General features: G+C 38.1%; 1 protein-coding gene across 4 annotated transcripts in view; it reads left to right on the top strand.

Moving 5' to 3' along the window:
• The window catches only part of PLCB1 (phospholipase C beta 1), a 389,735-nt gene that overhangs the window by 294,045 nt on the left and 81,146 nt on the right, over positions 1 to 14,544 (top strand). For all 4 annotated transcript variants that reach the window (XM_021392475.1, XM_021392477.1, XM_021392478.1 and 1 more), the window contains exons 17-23: positions 4,087 to 4,171; positions 5,227 to 5,351; positions 6,192 to 6,346; positions 8,107 to 8,271; positions 10,095 to 10,194; positions 12,933 to 13,037; positions 13,402 to 13,511. In XM_021392475.1, coding sequence (XP_021248150.1) covers positions 4,087 to 4,171; positions 5,227 to 5,351; positions 6,192 to 6,346; positions 8,107 to 8,271; positions 10,095 to 10,194; positions 12,933 to 13,037; positions 13,402 to 13,511 — 845 coding nt within the window. The remainder of the gene's footprint in view (positions 1 to 4,086; positions 4,172 to 5,226; positions 5,352 to 6,191; positions 6,347 to 8,106; positions 8,272 to 10,094; positions 10,195 to 12,932; positions 13,038 to 13,401; positions 13,512 to 14,544) is intronic.

Genomic DNA, 14,544 nt, shown 5'->3' with positions numbered 1-14,544 from the left:
AAGTGTTCAAAAGAGAGTTCTGGAGAAATGCTTGGATTCCTCTCAATTAGAAACATGGACCCTTGGTGTCCAGCCAGATAAATCCGTGTTTATTTTGAAACATGTTTTAGTCTAAGTATCAAGCTTTGTCAACAGTAAATATGCCACCACTTCAAAAACATTTTAGAAAATGTTTTAATCAGGTTGTCTTTGTTATCTGTAGCTGAAAAGTAGCTTAAGGAGTTTGAGAAAATTGATCATAAATATTCCTTCAGATAGAGCAAATGCTTAATGGCTTCCCTGTGCTACTTTTATAGAGGCAGAGAGTGTGCCCTTCCCCATACGCAAATTCACTCTTCCCAGCCTCTGTGTGTTGTATAGAAGAAGCCATAACTTCATCCCCTGCTGGCATTTACAGAAAATGCCTTGCTAGGAATGCATTCTGTGGCATTCTTGGTAAACACTGCAGCATCTTTTCCTTCCTTGGTGTAGAACCCCCTACTGTTTGCCTGCCCTTTTTCACTTTGTTTTGACAGATTGCAATATGCCTTTCGAGCTTTTTAGTTAAAGAAGCATATAGCAATTTAATTTGTTATGGTTTTGTGGAGGCCTTAGCAGAGGACAGGTAATTGATGCCTAAGTCTATATCTACACATACAGTTTTGCATTTACTCATCTTGAATAATAAGCATAGAAATAGTTATCTACCTGTTCACGTGTGTTTGTGTATGTATAAACAAATACACACAAGCATTCACAAAATCAAGCAGAGAGTTTCGCTTGTTCCCTGCAATAGCGTCCCTTGGATGTTTATAACCTCCATTAGCTCTAATGAAAGTTACGAGTACAGATTGGAAAAGAAGCCATGTGAATCCTGGCAGGACAAGTTCATGCAGCTGTTAGAAAATTCTCTTCAGAGAACATACATTTCTTCTGTTCCCATGCCTGTGCCTTCCCAAGTTTTGTCTTTTCTGAAGAACTGCTCATGTCCAGATTTTTTACATTGTCTTCCTTTGATCAGTCATACTGTTTTTGTGAACTCGTTATGTTAAGTGATTAATATTTCTGGTGTTTGTGTAAAAAAAAAATAAATCATCGTAATGTGGCAAGTTCTGCCAGGTGTTTAAAGCAGTGGCCAATTGAGCATGACCTGTGCATTCTGGTCTTAGTCCTGGAATCACGGCTGAACCTTCATTAAGTTCGGTGAAGATAAGCTAAATAAGGGAAGAGTTAAAATTACTTTTTAATTTGCTGCCTATAGAATTTTTCCCAGATTGTATTTTTGTTCACCTGCTTCTCATCTTTTATAAAGTTTCATCTTTTCAGCAATAAGAAATTTTTCTAATTTTAAATTTTCTACTTCAGAATTTGTTTTGATCTGTGATCCTCACCTCTGTTAAGGTAACAGCATCTCACTGTTGCTATCATTCATACATTGTAGAAGTGCATTTTTTGGTCTTGCATCCAGCCTGATAACAGAAATAGAGTACAGCTAGATCTGTAACAGTCTTCTTGTGGCCCTCACTAGATATATTCCCTCTCTCTGACAGCTAACAATTGTAACTGTTTCAAGGTAGTATTTCAAATCGTTAAGAGTTTTTCAGTGAGTTTATCCATTCTATAGTGAATTCCTCCCGATAAGTGAGCACGATAATGTATCATGAGGGAGAAATACCTCTCCTGGACAATCTTTTTTTCAAAGGACAGGTTTCTCAGTCCTTTCCAGATACTACAGGGAAATAATTTTTTGTATTTTATTTAGGAGTTCGCTTAAGCTCTGAACATATAGTGATATTTACCAACTACCAGTTCTGGTTTCCTGCAGATTCTCTACTTTAAGATAAAGCTGAGAAATACTGCATACTACTACTATGAAAAAAATAGTACTGGTATTCTAAGTAGAATGAAAGATATGCTCTTTATCTTTTGAAGATTTTTTTTATACTTTATGTAGCAGTGCTACATCGGTTGAATAACTGGAGATAGAGCACATCTAGTCACTGTTACCTGATAGGATCATTTTTAATTAAGTAACTGCTAAAGCAGTGGGATGAAGAAGTAGAATAGCACTGGCAAACAGAAATCACCAGTGTATTTCAGTGTCACTTTATGAGATTTCATGTGATATTTTTTTATCTGGTTGCCATCAGCTGAAATGTTATTCTCATGTGATACAAGCAAACTGTTTAGTAGGAGCTGTAAGAAAGCTTCCTTTCGTGGTATGCTCACAGGAATCAGTGATCGTTCCTAAATGATTCATAAGAAACTCATAGTTGAGTTTTAAGAAAGTGAGCCTCACAATATTCAGATACATGAAAACTTAGTCATCAGCAGCACAGTGATCTGTTCTTACACAGGTGATAGACTGCGTTAGCACTGTATGTGCATGTTGCTCACAATATCCCATTAGTGAGGAGGGGTGGAAGAAGAAGAATCTCAGTGCTATAAGGAGCTGAGATGGGAGTGAGCTGGCTGGAACTGAATTTGGGAGAACATGAGGATGCTGCTTGATGGAAAGGAAGATGAATGGTAAGAAAGTAGCCTCTAAGAAATGACAGGAATCTTTTACCATTTGGAGATACAGCTATGAATAATGGAAGTAGCATGATGGTTGCTAATTAGAAATAGGGACCACTACAAAGTATGAGTTCCAGCTCCCCTAGAGATAGAGAATACTTTTTGAAGCAGCACAGTCACGATCGTCCTCTGGCTCTTCAGCATACAATGAGAATAGCTGCAGCCATCTAGTTTGCAGATCAGTATCTGGCAGAACATTTTCTTCTCCCCTTGGCCCAGACAATCTAGCTCCTTATTTCATTGGAGCCACTGCTTCCTTTTTGGCTAACTCTAACAGAAATGCCCACCTGTTTCTCGTCTCCTTCTCTCTGCAAGACAAGTGCTTTTGTTCAGTTTTATCAGTCTCCTGCAGCTTTGCAGTTTGACTTCAATGAGCTGGCCATGCTGGCCTTCTGGCCATCCCTGGATTTCTGTAACACAATTACTTCAAGAACTGTACGAGGGCAAACATTTTCTCCAATTTACAGTTTGCTTTCAATAAAGTGGTTAGGGTAGAGAGTTCATGCTCCACTACATGGACTGTTTACCTCATTTTTAAAGGGAGCAATGCTGAGATATTTAATGGCTGTTATCTCTCAGTGCTATTGCCCATTCTGTGCAATCTGCAGAGCTGATTGTGATAAAATGGGAAGCTGTTATGTTACAGGAATCCTTACCTTCTGTATAATATTTCAAAGAAAAAGTACTGAAGATTGAAGGGTCTTGACTTGGGCTCTGGTACATGTCACATGGTACTTTGAAAGGCTGTGCAAACATCAGGCAGAGTGAGTAACACGATACACAAATGAATGATCAGTCCTACAGAGTTATGTGCTTAGCAGGAGCTATGCATCACTTCATGTCAGAAAGTTTGACCAAATTAAAGAGGTTATTGATGCTCCAGACGAGTCCAGCATTAAGTTTAAAGACCTGCTGGGACACAGGAGTGTGCCTTCAGTCATGTTTAGATAGCAGTGTTTCCATGATTGTTTGCGACAGATGTGAGTTTCCTCTGACACTGCGAAGGTAACAAGAAGCCCTGTAGGTACAACTAGCATACTCCTTAGATTAGTCTGATATGGACATTAGTTATTAGAGCTGGAAATTGGCTCAGAGCCATTGTACCTGCCTGCAAAGTCTGGACATCTGGCAGGGCTCTTTGTTCCCCACAAAAGTTGCCATAATACCTTTATGTCTCATGTATGAGCTTTGGCCAATACCTGTCTAATATATGAGCATGATATTGTGCAAGCAAATGTGAGAGATTTCTAACATTCACTGACTTTCTTTTACCGGCAACTGGTACAGTAGGTATCTCAAGCAGTACAAGTCCCCTTAATTTGGGCAGTGCTAGTGTGAGTTTGGATGGAACCTTCGAGTATATGCAGAGTGAGCTTACTGCTGTCCACAAATGATTGCATATATAAATCCTTTGAGATTAAGGTGAAGTGAGCTAGTGAACAGTTGATAAGAAACTAAACGAGTCCATATATTGCGTATGATTTCGTGCTCTAATATGTCACTGTTTTTCTCCTCCGTTTACAATTACAGAACGCAACAAAAGTTTTGAAATGTCTTCCTTTGTGGAAACCAAAGGGCTTGAGCAACTTACCAAGTCTCCTGTGGAATTTGTGGAGTATCCTTGACTTTCAGAAAGGGCTTTACTGAAATCTGAAGACATGAGCTGGAAAAATACGGATCTCAAATGAAATTTGTAGACTTAATGTCTTCACAGATGATTTAATAGGGCTGGACTGATGAGCTAATTTAATAGCTGGCATGAGTCCTTGTACTGTGGGCTAGGACTGGAGGAAATAGGCTCAAACTATATATTGAAGACCTGTTATTTTGTATTCTTTTTGATAAATTTATTATCTTACATGAAGTGGTCTGAGTTACAGTAAGCAAATTGGCAAAATGTGGCTGACTTGCGTTTTGCAAAGTCATACAGGAGAGTTTTCTTTCCCATCTAGTTCCAAGAGCACTGTCTTCTATTGCCACCCAATTCTTTTTTTCATTTTTGTTTACTTTTTCTCTTGTAACTTTTAAAGAAAAGCTAAGGAGCAATCTGTTTAAACCTTATGATGCTTCTCAATGTCTCATCTTGGCTGCAGTTAAGATAAAAATGATCAAGATAAAATAGTGCCTTAAAGAAGATTAATGGAAAGCAATTTCCACAGATAACCTGCAGCATTTTCTCATCTCTGAGATTTGTAGACTGAACTGTAAGAAGTGCAAAGTCATCATTTCTGTCTTTATGTAGAGGCTAATTCTAATGCTCATTCCAAAAGAGCACACACTTCTACTTTTTAACTGGGAACCTCTTTCCCCACCGGAGGAAGATTCACTGTTTACAGCTGATTGGCCTCTAAAAATGCAATGTTAGGAAAATTCCAATTTAGAAACCATGATTATAAATGGAATTTTATGAATGCTATCTTTTTTAAGCATATACCTATGCTATTTCTTTGCTTATTGTGAGTACTCTGTACTGCAACGTCACCTTTAATTACCCCATTAATTTATCTCATCTACAAAATTGTGGATCTCTGTTATTATGGCTGCGGAAATCCAATTAGGAACCTGCTGCCATTCTGTAAAGGTCATTTGCATTTAAATATTGCACTCTTGCAACCTCTCTGCAAAGTCTTTTTTGATACATGTACAATACCTTAACTACCCACCATTTAGATACAACAAAATGCAGTTAAGCCGAATTTACCCAAAGGGAACACGTGTAGATTCTTCGAACTACATGCCACAGGTCTTTTGGAATGCTGGCTGCCAAATGGTTGCTCTCAACTTCCAAACTGTAGGTAAGTTGTGCTGGTCTCTTGATTTTGTAATCTGTACTTTTCCACTTTTCTGATACAGTTCCTGACTGGTAGGTAAGAAAGGCTTTATGCATCAAAAGAGTCCAGTGGGTGAACTACAGGACTGTTAATTTACGTTTTTAATACAGTTTATCTTTTAACTAGGAATACTTGTAATTAACGTTCTGTAGCTAGTATAACTTGCATACATAGCGGCCCCCATATTGTTATCATTTCTAAGTGGCTATTGTTAAGCAACTTTAGAGAGTTAGCTGTGATTTTTATCCAGTCTTTCAAAAAATCTCAGCGTATCAGGACGTAAGGGACTTATGCAAAAAAAAAGTGGAAAGAAAATTCCACTTCAGAAGTAAAAGTTTAAGAGACAAAGACACTTAGGCTCCTATATGCATAAGTCACTTTTGAAATAGGTTGTGGTGTCTTCAAACATTATATTGATTCCGAGAAACTAAGCATCAGGCACCTAGTGTCTGTTGTTTAAAGGGGTTTGACGCATTAAATACTCTGCTGGTCTGGGTACAACAGTGCAGTCAGTACAACACTAAAGTACACAATACCTAATCACTAACACTCCTTTTGAAATTTGAAAGTTGTCTTTTGAGTGGTTTCTGAAAGGTGCTTTGTGGATGTGATTCCTCCATGGAAAGAATCCAAGTGGGTGGATGCAGTCATGTCTGAAAGTTCTTTGAACAGCCAGCCATGTGCCATAAATAGCTGTTTACATTGTATTTCATTTGAAACTAGAATAAATAGTACTATTTCATTGCTTTTTCTAAATCGTTATCAATCCAGAAAATAATTCTCATCAATATTTTTAATGCCTAGATTTGTCTATGCAAATAAACATGGGAATGTATGAGTACAATGGCAAAAGTGGATACAGGTTAAAGCCAGAATTCATGAGAAGACCAGACAAACACTTTGATCCATTTACTGAAAGTATTGTGGATGGAATCGTAGCTAACACCTTGTCTGTCAAGGTATGTACGCACACTGGTGAAAATACTCTCACAATAATGTCAGAGCATGGATAAATTCCTGTTGTGCAGAGGCCTAGCAAATAGCCACATTAATTCAGGACAATACAATTCATTTCATTTCTTGGAGTGACATTTAAGTTTTAAATTGCAGAGAATGCTCTGCCTCATATTTCATTATAGGTTAAATAAGTGTGTTTTTATTGTATGTATTATTTTTTGTAGAAATATTTGGGTAGTTAATGAATTTAAGAGTAGTTTGTCTGTGGTTTTAGTAATGAAGGACTGAATTTAAAATGCAGTGTTACAAAGTGCTCACTTGCAGTGGAACAGTTAGAACAGTACACTGGTATAAATAAATTTTCTGATTCTCTTTTAAGTTCTCCAGCAAAACTCTGGAACCATAAATGTCAGCTGCAAGTCATTGCCAACTTGCTTTCACTTGTTCCTGTTTTAAGGACCTCTAATGAAGTTCAAGGACTGCCAGGAATCTGCAAATTGAAAACTACTATGAATGTTTGTAGGGATAGATTGCATTGGCTATGACACAAATTTATACTCAGTATAACTCTAGTTATGAAAACATAAACTTTCTGAAATCCTGTTCTACTTTTAATGGACTTCCCATTAGAACAGTGTCTGTAATATAGAATCCACCTGCAAAATATCCTGTTTTCATTGAGGAAAAACAAGTATTTCCTCTTGAGCTGCAGACATAAGTGTAACAGATCAGTGCTCAGAGGGCTATGAATAAAGTACTAACCTGCCGACGTACATGGTAAAAAAAAAAAAGAAAAAAGGCAACTGTGTGGAAATGACCTTCCATAGTGACCTGTAGTCATGGAAGCTTTCAGATCCCCTTTTGGGTTTAGAGGCTCATTCTTCTGCCATTTTACTAAAAAGGAGTGGAAGTCATTTGACAGCTTTTGGGAGATGCAGTGTTTATGACAGGAATGAGGATCCAGGAATCATGAGAGCTGTCAGAAGGCAGCCACTTCTGCCTCCTCAGAGTAGACTCTACTAGGTGTAAAGGCAAGGTCAACACTGATCCACCTGAGAACAGAATTAGACTTGCTTTAGGTAAACCCAAATTTCTTATGTTACAGGGGCGCTGCTGTATATGCCTCTTCAGTTTTCTTAATTAATTGCAGAGCTTTCTTTCACTTTTGAAGATGAGAATTGTGTTTCCTGTTAAAATTAAGAACTAGAAAAGCCCACTATTTTATGGTTGTCTTATGTTCAGACTCAAAGTTCTCTGTGATGAGCCTTTATTGGAGTACCACCTTCTTAGTTTTTTTTTTCTTCACAGTAATAATCACATGTAGTTACTCTACTGCATCTTTCCTTCCAGCACTGTCTTTTAAACCTGTTGTTGAAACTGGTTAAAAATTAAGGGTCTCAAAAATATTGTGTTGTGAAAAGAGACAGTCAGATTGGGGAATGAGATCCAAATGAATATTCTTGCTAAGGGAAGGGCAGCAGCATGATCTCAACCACACTATTGCTCATAGGGGAATTCAGGCTCACAGGTCCACAGGAAATCAGACCTCATAAGCTGTTTTTCTGTGCCTGCAATATTAAACTTTGGTTTTTTATTTATTATTTTTTATGCTTTTTTTGTTTTGGTTTTTGCTTGTTTTGTTTTTTCTTTGAAAACACATATAATCTGATAAATAATGAGAATTATCCACCTGCATCTCAGCCACTCATTTCCTAGTCCACCAAAACCGTCTCTAGTGACATCCCCTTTGTTTTGGTCTTAGATTATTTCAGGTCAGTTTCTTTCCGATAAGAAAGTTGGTACCTATGTAGAAGTTGACATGTTTGGCCTGCCTGTGGATACAAGAAGAAAAGCTTTAAAGACCAAGACCTCACAAGGCAATGCAGTTAATCCTGTCTGGGAAGAGGAAACTATAGTGTTTAAGAAGGTCAGTGTAACACTTGCTTCTCAAACCTGCATTGTGCTTACTTCAGTTGAGCAATTCTGTGTTCTACAAATTCCATTTGTTAAAAAAGATAAAGAGATTTGAACGGTTACTTCTTCAGCTGTTATTAACTGTTTCTGGTATAATTTTGCTAGTCATGCCAAGCACGTACTGAAATAAAGCAGTTTCAAGTCACCTCGGTTGTTTCACTAGAATACAGCTAGAAATAGCAAATATGTCAGTGGACTCATCTGCATGGGGTGATGCAGTGCTGTGCTATAAATGAGCAAGTGCACATTCTAGAAGCGGTTTAGCTGAGTTTCCATGGCATTTTGCCTCAGCTGAACAGCCCTGAAAAGCAGATCCTGTTAACCTGCGAGCTGTAACAATCTGGCTGTCCAAACTAGCTCGTTCAAAGCAATCTTGTCTCTGCTTAGCTCTTGTGTGTGCCACCTAAATATAACCTAGGTTATAAAGCTGCATAAATCCTAATCTACCTGAAATGAGATGTGGGAGCTGAAAATACTGAGCATGTTTCAGGATTACACAACGTGAATGTCTTACTGTGCTTCACAACACACTTCCAGCGAGTTTTCTAGCAGGAACTCTACTGTTATCTGGATTGAGTGGTGAGTTGGGTACTGAGTCCAGGTATTTGAAAAAAAAATATTTAATTTATCTTGGCAAATGTACAGTTCACAGAGATGTTTTTACAATTGGTCCTTGCAGCCCTGCTTTCTAGGGAGGACAGCCCTTTTCCCAGAATATTTTGCCTTCTGAATAACTTTGCTTTGGCAGCCTGCCAGAGCTAAAGTTTGGAAACATCACTAGGATTTTTCTTCTGTAATGAAATTCTAATTAGTGTACTTCATTTTTCTACTTAGTTACAATTATGCCCTGACTGCCTCTCTGCTATGAGAAGCATAGATTAGTACTTATAATAATGTTGAAAGTAAATTGTAGAAATTCTTAGTTTTGGATTGTTGCTTTTGTTTTTCTTTCAATGTTGATGTCAATTTTAGCAGGACGTGTGAAAAAAAAAAAAACTTTTGTCTGCACCCAGCTCCAAAATGTGTGTAATTTCATGTATATTTATATACAGTAAGAAAATGAGATTTTAAAAATTCTACACTGTTTTTTAAAGTAATATTAAAGGTTCCAATCTTAATAAAGTAGTTCAATAGCCAATTTCAATTTGTTTTTTTTTTTTTTTCGCTGTTTGGATTTCTCTTGTATTTGTTGGCAAGATAGCATCCGGTGCTAGTAAGCATCCCACCTGATTAAACCTCTCTACTCTGATAAACAAGTGGGCTACAGCACTGAAAAGCTCCACTGAGGTTGACACAGTTCATGTAATTCAGACATTAACACTCCGCAACTTGTGTTGAGTTGCATGTTGGGTTTTCAACACTAACATACATTACCAGAGATTTTTTTGAGAGGTAAATAATCCAATTGGCACAGATACAAAGGAAAAAGAGAACGTGCAGGACAGTCTAATTAAGTGGAAAACAGTGGCATTCAAATGCGATAAGAGTTGAGCTAAGTCCCTAGTACCATACTGAAAATGCGGGGCCAAATTGCTGGATTCAATGTATGTCCCACCTCAAGTTTCTTGAAGGAAAAAGGATTCTGTGAGAGTTATTTTTAAACGCAAGTGTATACAGCCTGATCTCTTGTATAGTAGGACCTCCTGTGGATGTGTAGATGTTACTATCTGCTGGGCTTAACTTTATCTTTCTGTCTGGTACATTGCTAAGTTTTGTCTGGATGAAGCTGTTTCATTCAGAGCAGAAAGTTAATAATGCAACAATATTTCCTTTCAGGTTGTTTTACCTTCCCTGGCATGTTTGAGGCTAGCAGTGTATGAGGAAGGAGGGAAATTTATTGGCCATCGGATATTACCAGTCTCAGCAATTCGACCAGGTAAACCTTTTTCTCCATTGAAACAGACATTGTGTAGTGAAAAGGAAAAGCAAATCCAAATCCCAGTTACTGTAGATGACCAGCAACCTTGCAGAATTACAGAATCTGGAAATTTGAACAATGTATTTCAGCTTTGAAAAGGAAAATACCGTATTAAACCAGAAATGTAAATTTCTAATCAAACAGAAAAACCATCAGAATTAAGAGTCAAAGTGTGGCTGGTGCTTGCTGATCTTCAGTAGATAAAAAAAAATTCCATCTTTTTGGGAATGGGAGATGGCTGGGAATTAAAGCAAAAGATGCTCCTCTGGTGTAATTTTTATATGGATGCAACAACTGACCTATATGCAAGTTGTTGTAACCGCAAAACCTTTAATTCGGTCTAAAATTACTTAAACATTCATTGCCAAAAATAAGTATATATATATATACTTATATATATACATATATATATATAGGTATATATATATATATGTATATATAGAATCATTCCTGGTCTCTTCCAAATCATATTATTATCGCTATTATGATTAATGGGCACTTAAATGAAAATTGTAGTTTTCCAGGTCAAGAGACTTGTTAAATATTTTGTTTTAGAAAGATGCAGTGACATTGGCATTTTGAACAGAAAAAAGTGTCCGACTTCAACGCCAGCTTTCCAGTGAGGGGAGGGGAGGGATCTAAACTAGGGCAAGCATATGGGCCATAAATTTACTTCCAGTGGATACTTTTCCAGTGGAAAAGGAAGAATATCTGCCTACACTATACGTGATCTAGTTGATTCCATTTAACTTACATGTCCCTGTATCTAGCAGTTGTTGTCCATATTATTCCTGGAGACCTTAGCTCAAGTACTGTCTAAATCAGTGTCTCCAGATCTCTTCCAGTACTTTCTAGTTCTCCTCTCATGGCCAGTGGTGTCAGGGCTTTTCTAAGAAGAACTCCAAGCCATCTTGCCTTGGCTGGTGTGGGTCATGTGGCCTCACTGTGAGCATGGTCAGGTAGATGGACGTGACTGCTGGGCATCCATTGCTCCAGGATTTCCCCACTGGTCATCATTTCTCTTTCCCTTCTCCCTCCCTCCTCTCTCCCCACTGCTGGCCCCACATTCCTGGCTATTGCACTAGCTCTGCCGATCTCCATACCTCTTTGTGAGCAAGCTTAGATTATCAATACAGCAGAAAATTCCATTTTTATGCTAGGTATATTTTCTGCTGGGTTAATGGATAAAATTGCTTCACAGAGGATCTGTCTGGCTCCAGAGGAAGACATGCGATGGGAGAGAAGAAAGGAAGTTGTGAAAGATTTCCATCATCTGGTGGAAGTGAGCTCTTACCAGGGCTGATCCCTTTTTGGGGCACTTACCTGTCATGTGGCAAAGAGTCCTTTCAGCAGAGCATTAAATCACATTCATGCTTTTAAGTTTGTGCTTTTTAGAACAGAGGCCACTGTGTTAAATCATACAAGCACTTTTGAGAGCTTTTATCCTCAGGCATTTTCTTCTGTCCTTCTGACTCCAGTCTTTGTTTACAGCATGTGATGGAGAACAGCATGTTGGCTTTAGTCTTGTGTACGTGATGAAAACTTGCTGGAAGAGCTAGAGGGGACTGAGAAACCTTTGTAATATAAAATTCAGCTCTTTTCTGAGACATTATTGAAAACTATCATCATACTGTCACACAATATTGTCATTATTCCCAAAGCAAGTATTTAGCTCTTACTTGGAGAGAGAGTTGCTCTGAGCAGCCAAGTGAGGATCCCTCCAAATAAGCTCATCCTGCTTGTGTCTTGTATCTTACAGCTACCCATATGTGTGGCTCCATAATCATCCCTTAGGACAACAGCTTCCGCCATCATGTGGCAGGCACTAATTTTTGAGGCAGAGGATGTAGCTTTGCCACACTGAAGACAATTTGCTGGGACTGGAAGTCCATTTCTCCCATTTCTACTAGCTGTCCCATTGCTGACTTTAAACTAAGCAGTATGGTGAGACATTTGAGGGAGCTAAACTGAAGTAGGACTCTGGGAAGTTTCTGACACTTGCTTTTTCCGAAGTTTAGGCTGCTAGGCTGTCTATCCACAAAGTCAGACAAATCAGGCAGTGAGTGACTGGGAGAAGAGTCAAATCTGTGATACCTTACCATTAACTTGGCTAATCTGTGCTGCAGTGCTGTATCCATACTGTTACAGGACAACCAACTTTCAAAACTGTCTGAAAATGTTCTTTGTTCAGATATATTCCTACAGTTTGTCATGTGACAGGATTCACCCCTTGCACGCTTTGAAGATACAGTGCCATATTGACTGTATTTTTAATTAGGTATTGCATCATTGATCTCAATTTTACTTGTCAGTTTGGATTCCTGAGTACTATGATGGTCACTTTTGAAAACAAAATAAGAGCTATGAAACAAACAAACAAACAAAAATCCAGTAAAAATTAATACAGTAGAAAGCATTCAAAATTATATTAATGACAATGTTTAGCATTATTCAAAGATGTGAAAATAAAGTGCAAATACTATTTTAAGCTGCAATGTCATGTACCTTTTAAGCAGTCCCTTGTCTGCATACTTACTTATCTCTGAAATCCTCGAGGTAACTCTTACCCTGATAGAAGTCCCTGAGGTTGCTGGCTTAGTTGGAACCAAACTATAAATAATAAACATTAACGCAATTGTATGGGACATTCTCATAGAAGAGTTTATGCTCTGAACTGGTTTGTTCTTATTTTACAGGCTACCACTACATCTGTTTGAGGAATGAGAGGAACCAACCTTTGACACTGCCAGCTCTCTTTGTGTACATAGAGGTCAAAGACTATGTGCCTGATACTTTCGCAGGTAATGCTGTGAGGAAAGGTATTCTGTATAGTTGTTTTATTGTTTTTATTTCTTAAATGGTAGGATTTTTAGTAGCATTCCTTTGTGTGCCTCATGCAAAACAGAATCCAAGTTGGATGTAAGCTTTGAAAAGCCATCACAGAACACTATGTTCAGAAAAATGCACATCCACATGATACTAGCAGAAAGTCAAAGAGGGTTTACATAGAGTACTTGCATGTGATGGTATACTGTCATTCACTGCTGTTTCTAGGACTTAGGAGTATCTCTCAGTGGCAGATCTGTAGGGAAAATACAGCGTCTTAAAACCTGAGGAGCATACAGTGTAAGAGCTTTGGAATTGATGTATTTGCATTATTTCTAGATGTGATCGAGGCCTTATCCAATCCAATCAGATATGTAAACTTGATGGAGCAGAGAGCTAAGCAATTGGCAGCACTGACTCTGGAAGATGAAGAAGAAGTAAAGAAAGAGGTAAGGGAGGTTTTAGAGTCTCTGCAAATTATGTGGCAGTGTTTAGAAGTATCTGCTTTGCTTAGAAAGTCCTGGGAATTGCGTATGTTGATTGCGTAAATACTTGCAAACATCTCATCCAGAATTGAGACTAGAGTGCATGACTGGATAGCAGCATTGTGCTCTGTGTGTGCTTCCAGTGGAAGCAGCACGTTGTGCAAGGTGCACGGTACTGTTCAGAGGTAAAGAGACACTAAAAGCTGTCTGGAAGACTGAGTTAGGTTTTTGCTGATGTGCAGCTTTTTATGTACTAGATTAGATCATCATAAGTCATTGCCTGTTGTCTTCCAGGGTGGTGCTGAAGTTGCCCTAACAAAAATAACAATGCTGCATCAGCAGCTTTGCCTGAAATTATTGTACAGTATTTTAGGCTCTGTTTCTAGCTTTTTGTTGTACATACAACTACAAAGATGTATCTTTGAGCATACTTCATCATGCTGACAGTTTAGCTTTCACTTGCAATAAAGTCTATGTTCATCCAGATTTTCAGTCTCCCTTCCAGATGTTATCACTGTGACACGTTCAGCATTGTTCGAGAATATCAACCTTGTACCTTGAATATTGTTTGTGTCAGACATTAGGCGTGTTATGTGAATCAAAAGGCACTCTGTAAGGGTCTCTAGCAAAGATGCAGAAATACTTCATAATCCTAAACTGCCCTCAGCTACGGTAACTGCCTTCTTCAATTCTCAAATGTGCAAAGCATCATTGAACTAGATTTTGTAGCCAAGAATACATTCCCAAAGCAGACCCGATGAGTGAAAGTCATTACAATTCAGTGGCCAACAATTTACTCTTTGTGCAGTGTCACAAGTTCGGCTGAATGAGGACACTGAAATGCTCAGTAGTATCTTAGACAGTTATCTAGGACACTCTACACATGAGATTCTATTTTAATAGCAAAGTCTTTTTTTAACATAATCCTTTAAATACCTTAGAGGTCATTTTTACTTTTGAAAAAAGTCCAGATTTCTCTGGTCTGCACAGGCTTGTT

Source organism: Numida meleagris, chromosome 3 (genome assembly GCF_002078875.1).
Source record: "Numida meleagris isolate 19003 breed g44 Domestic line chromosome 3, NumMel1.0, whole genome shotgun sequence".
In the NCBI taxonomy this organism is placed as follows: domain Eukaryota; kingdom Metazoa; phylum Chordata; class Aves; order Galliformes; family Numididae; genus Numida; species Numida meleagris.
Note: the sequence above shows the minus strand (reverse complement) of the source record. Positions and strands in the feature narration are given on the sequence as shown.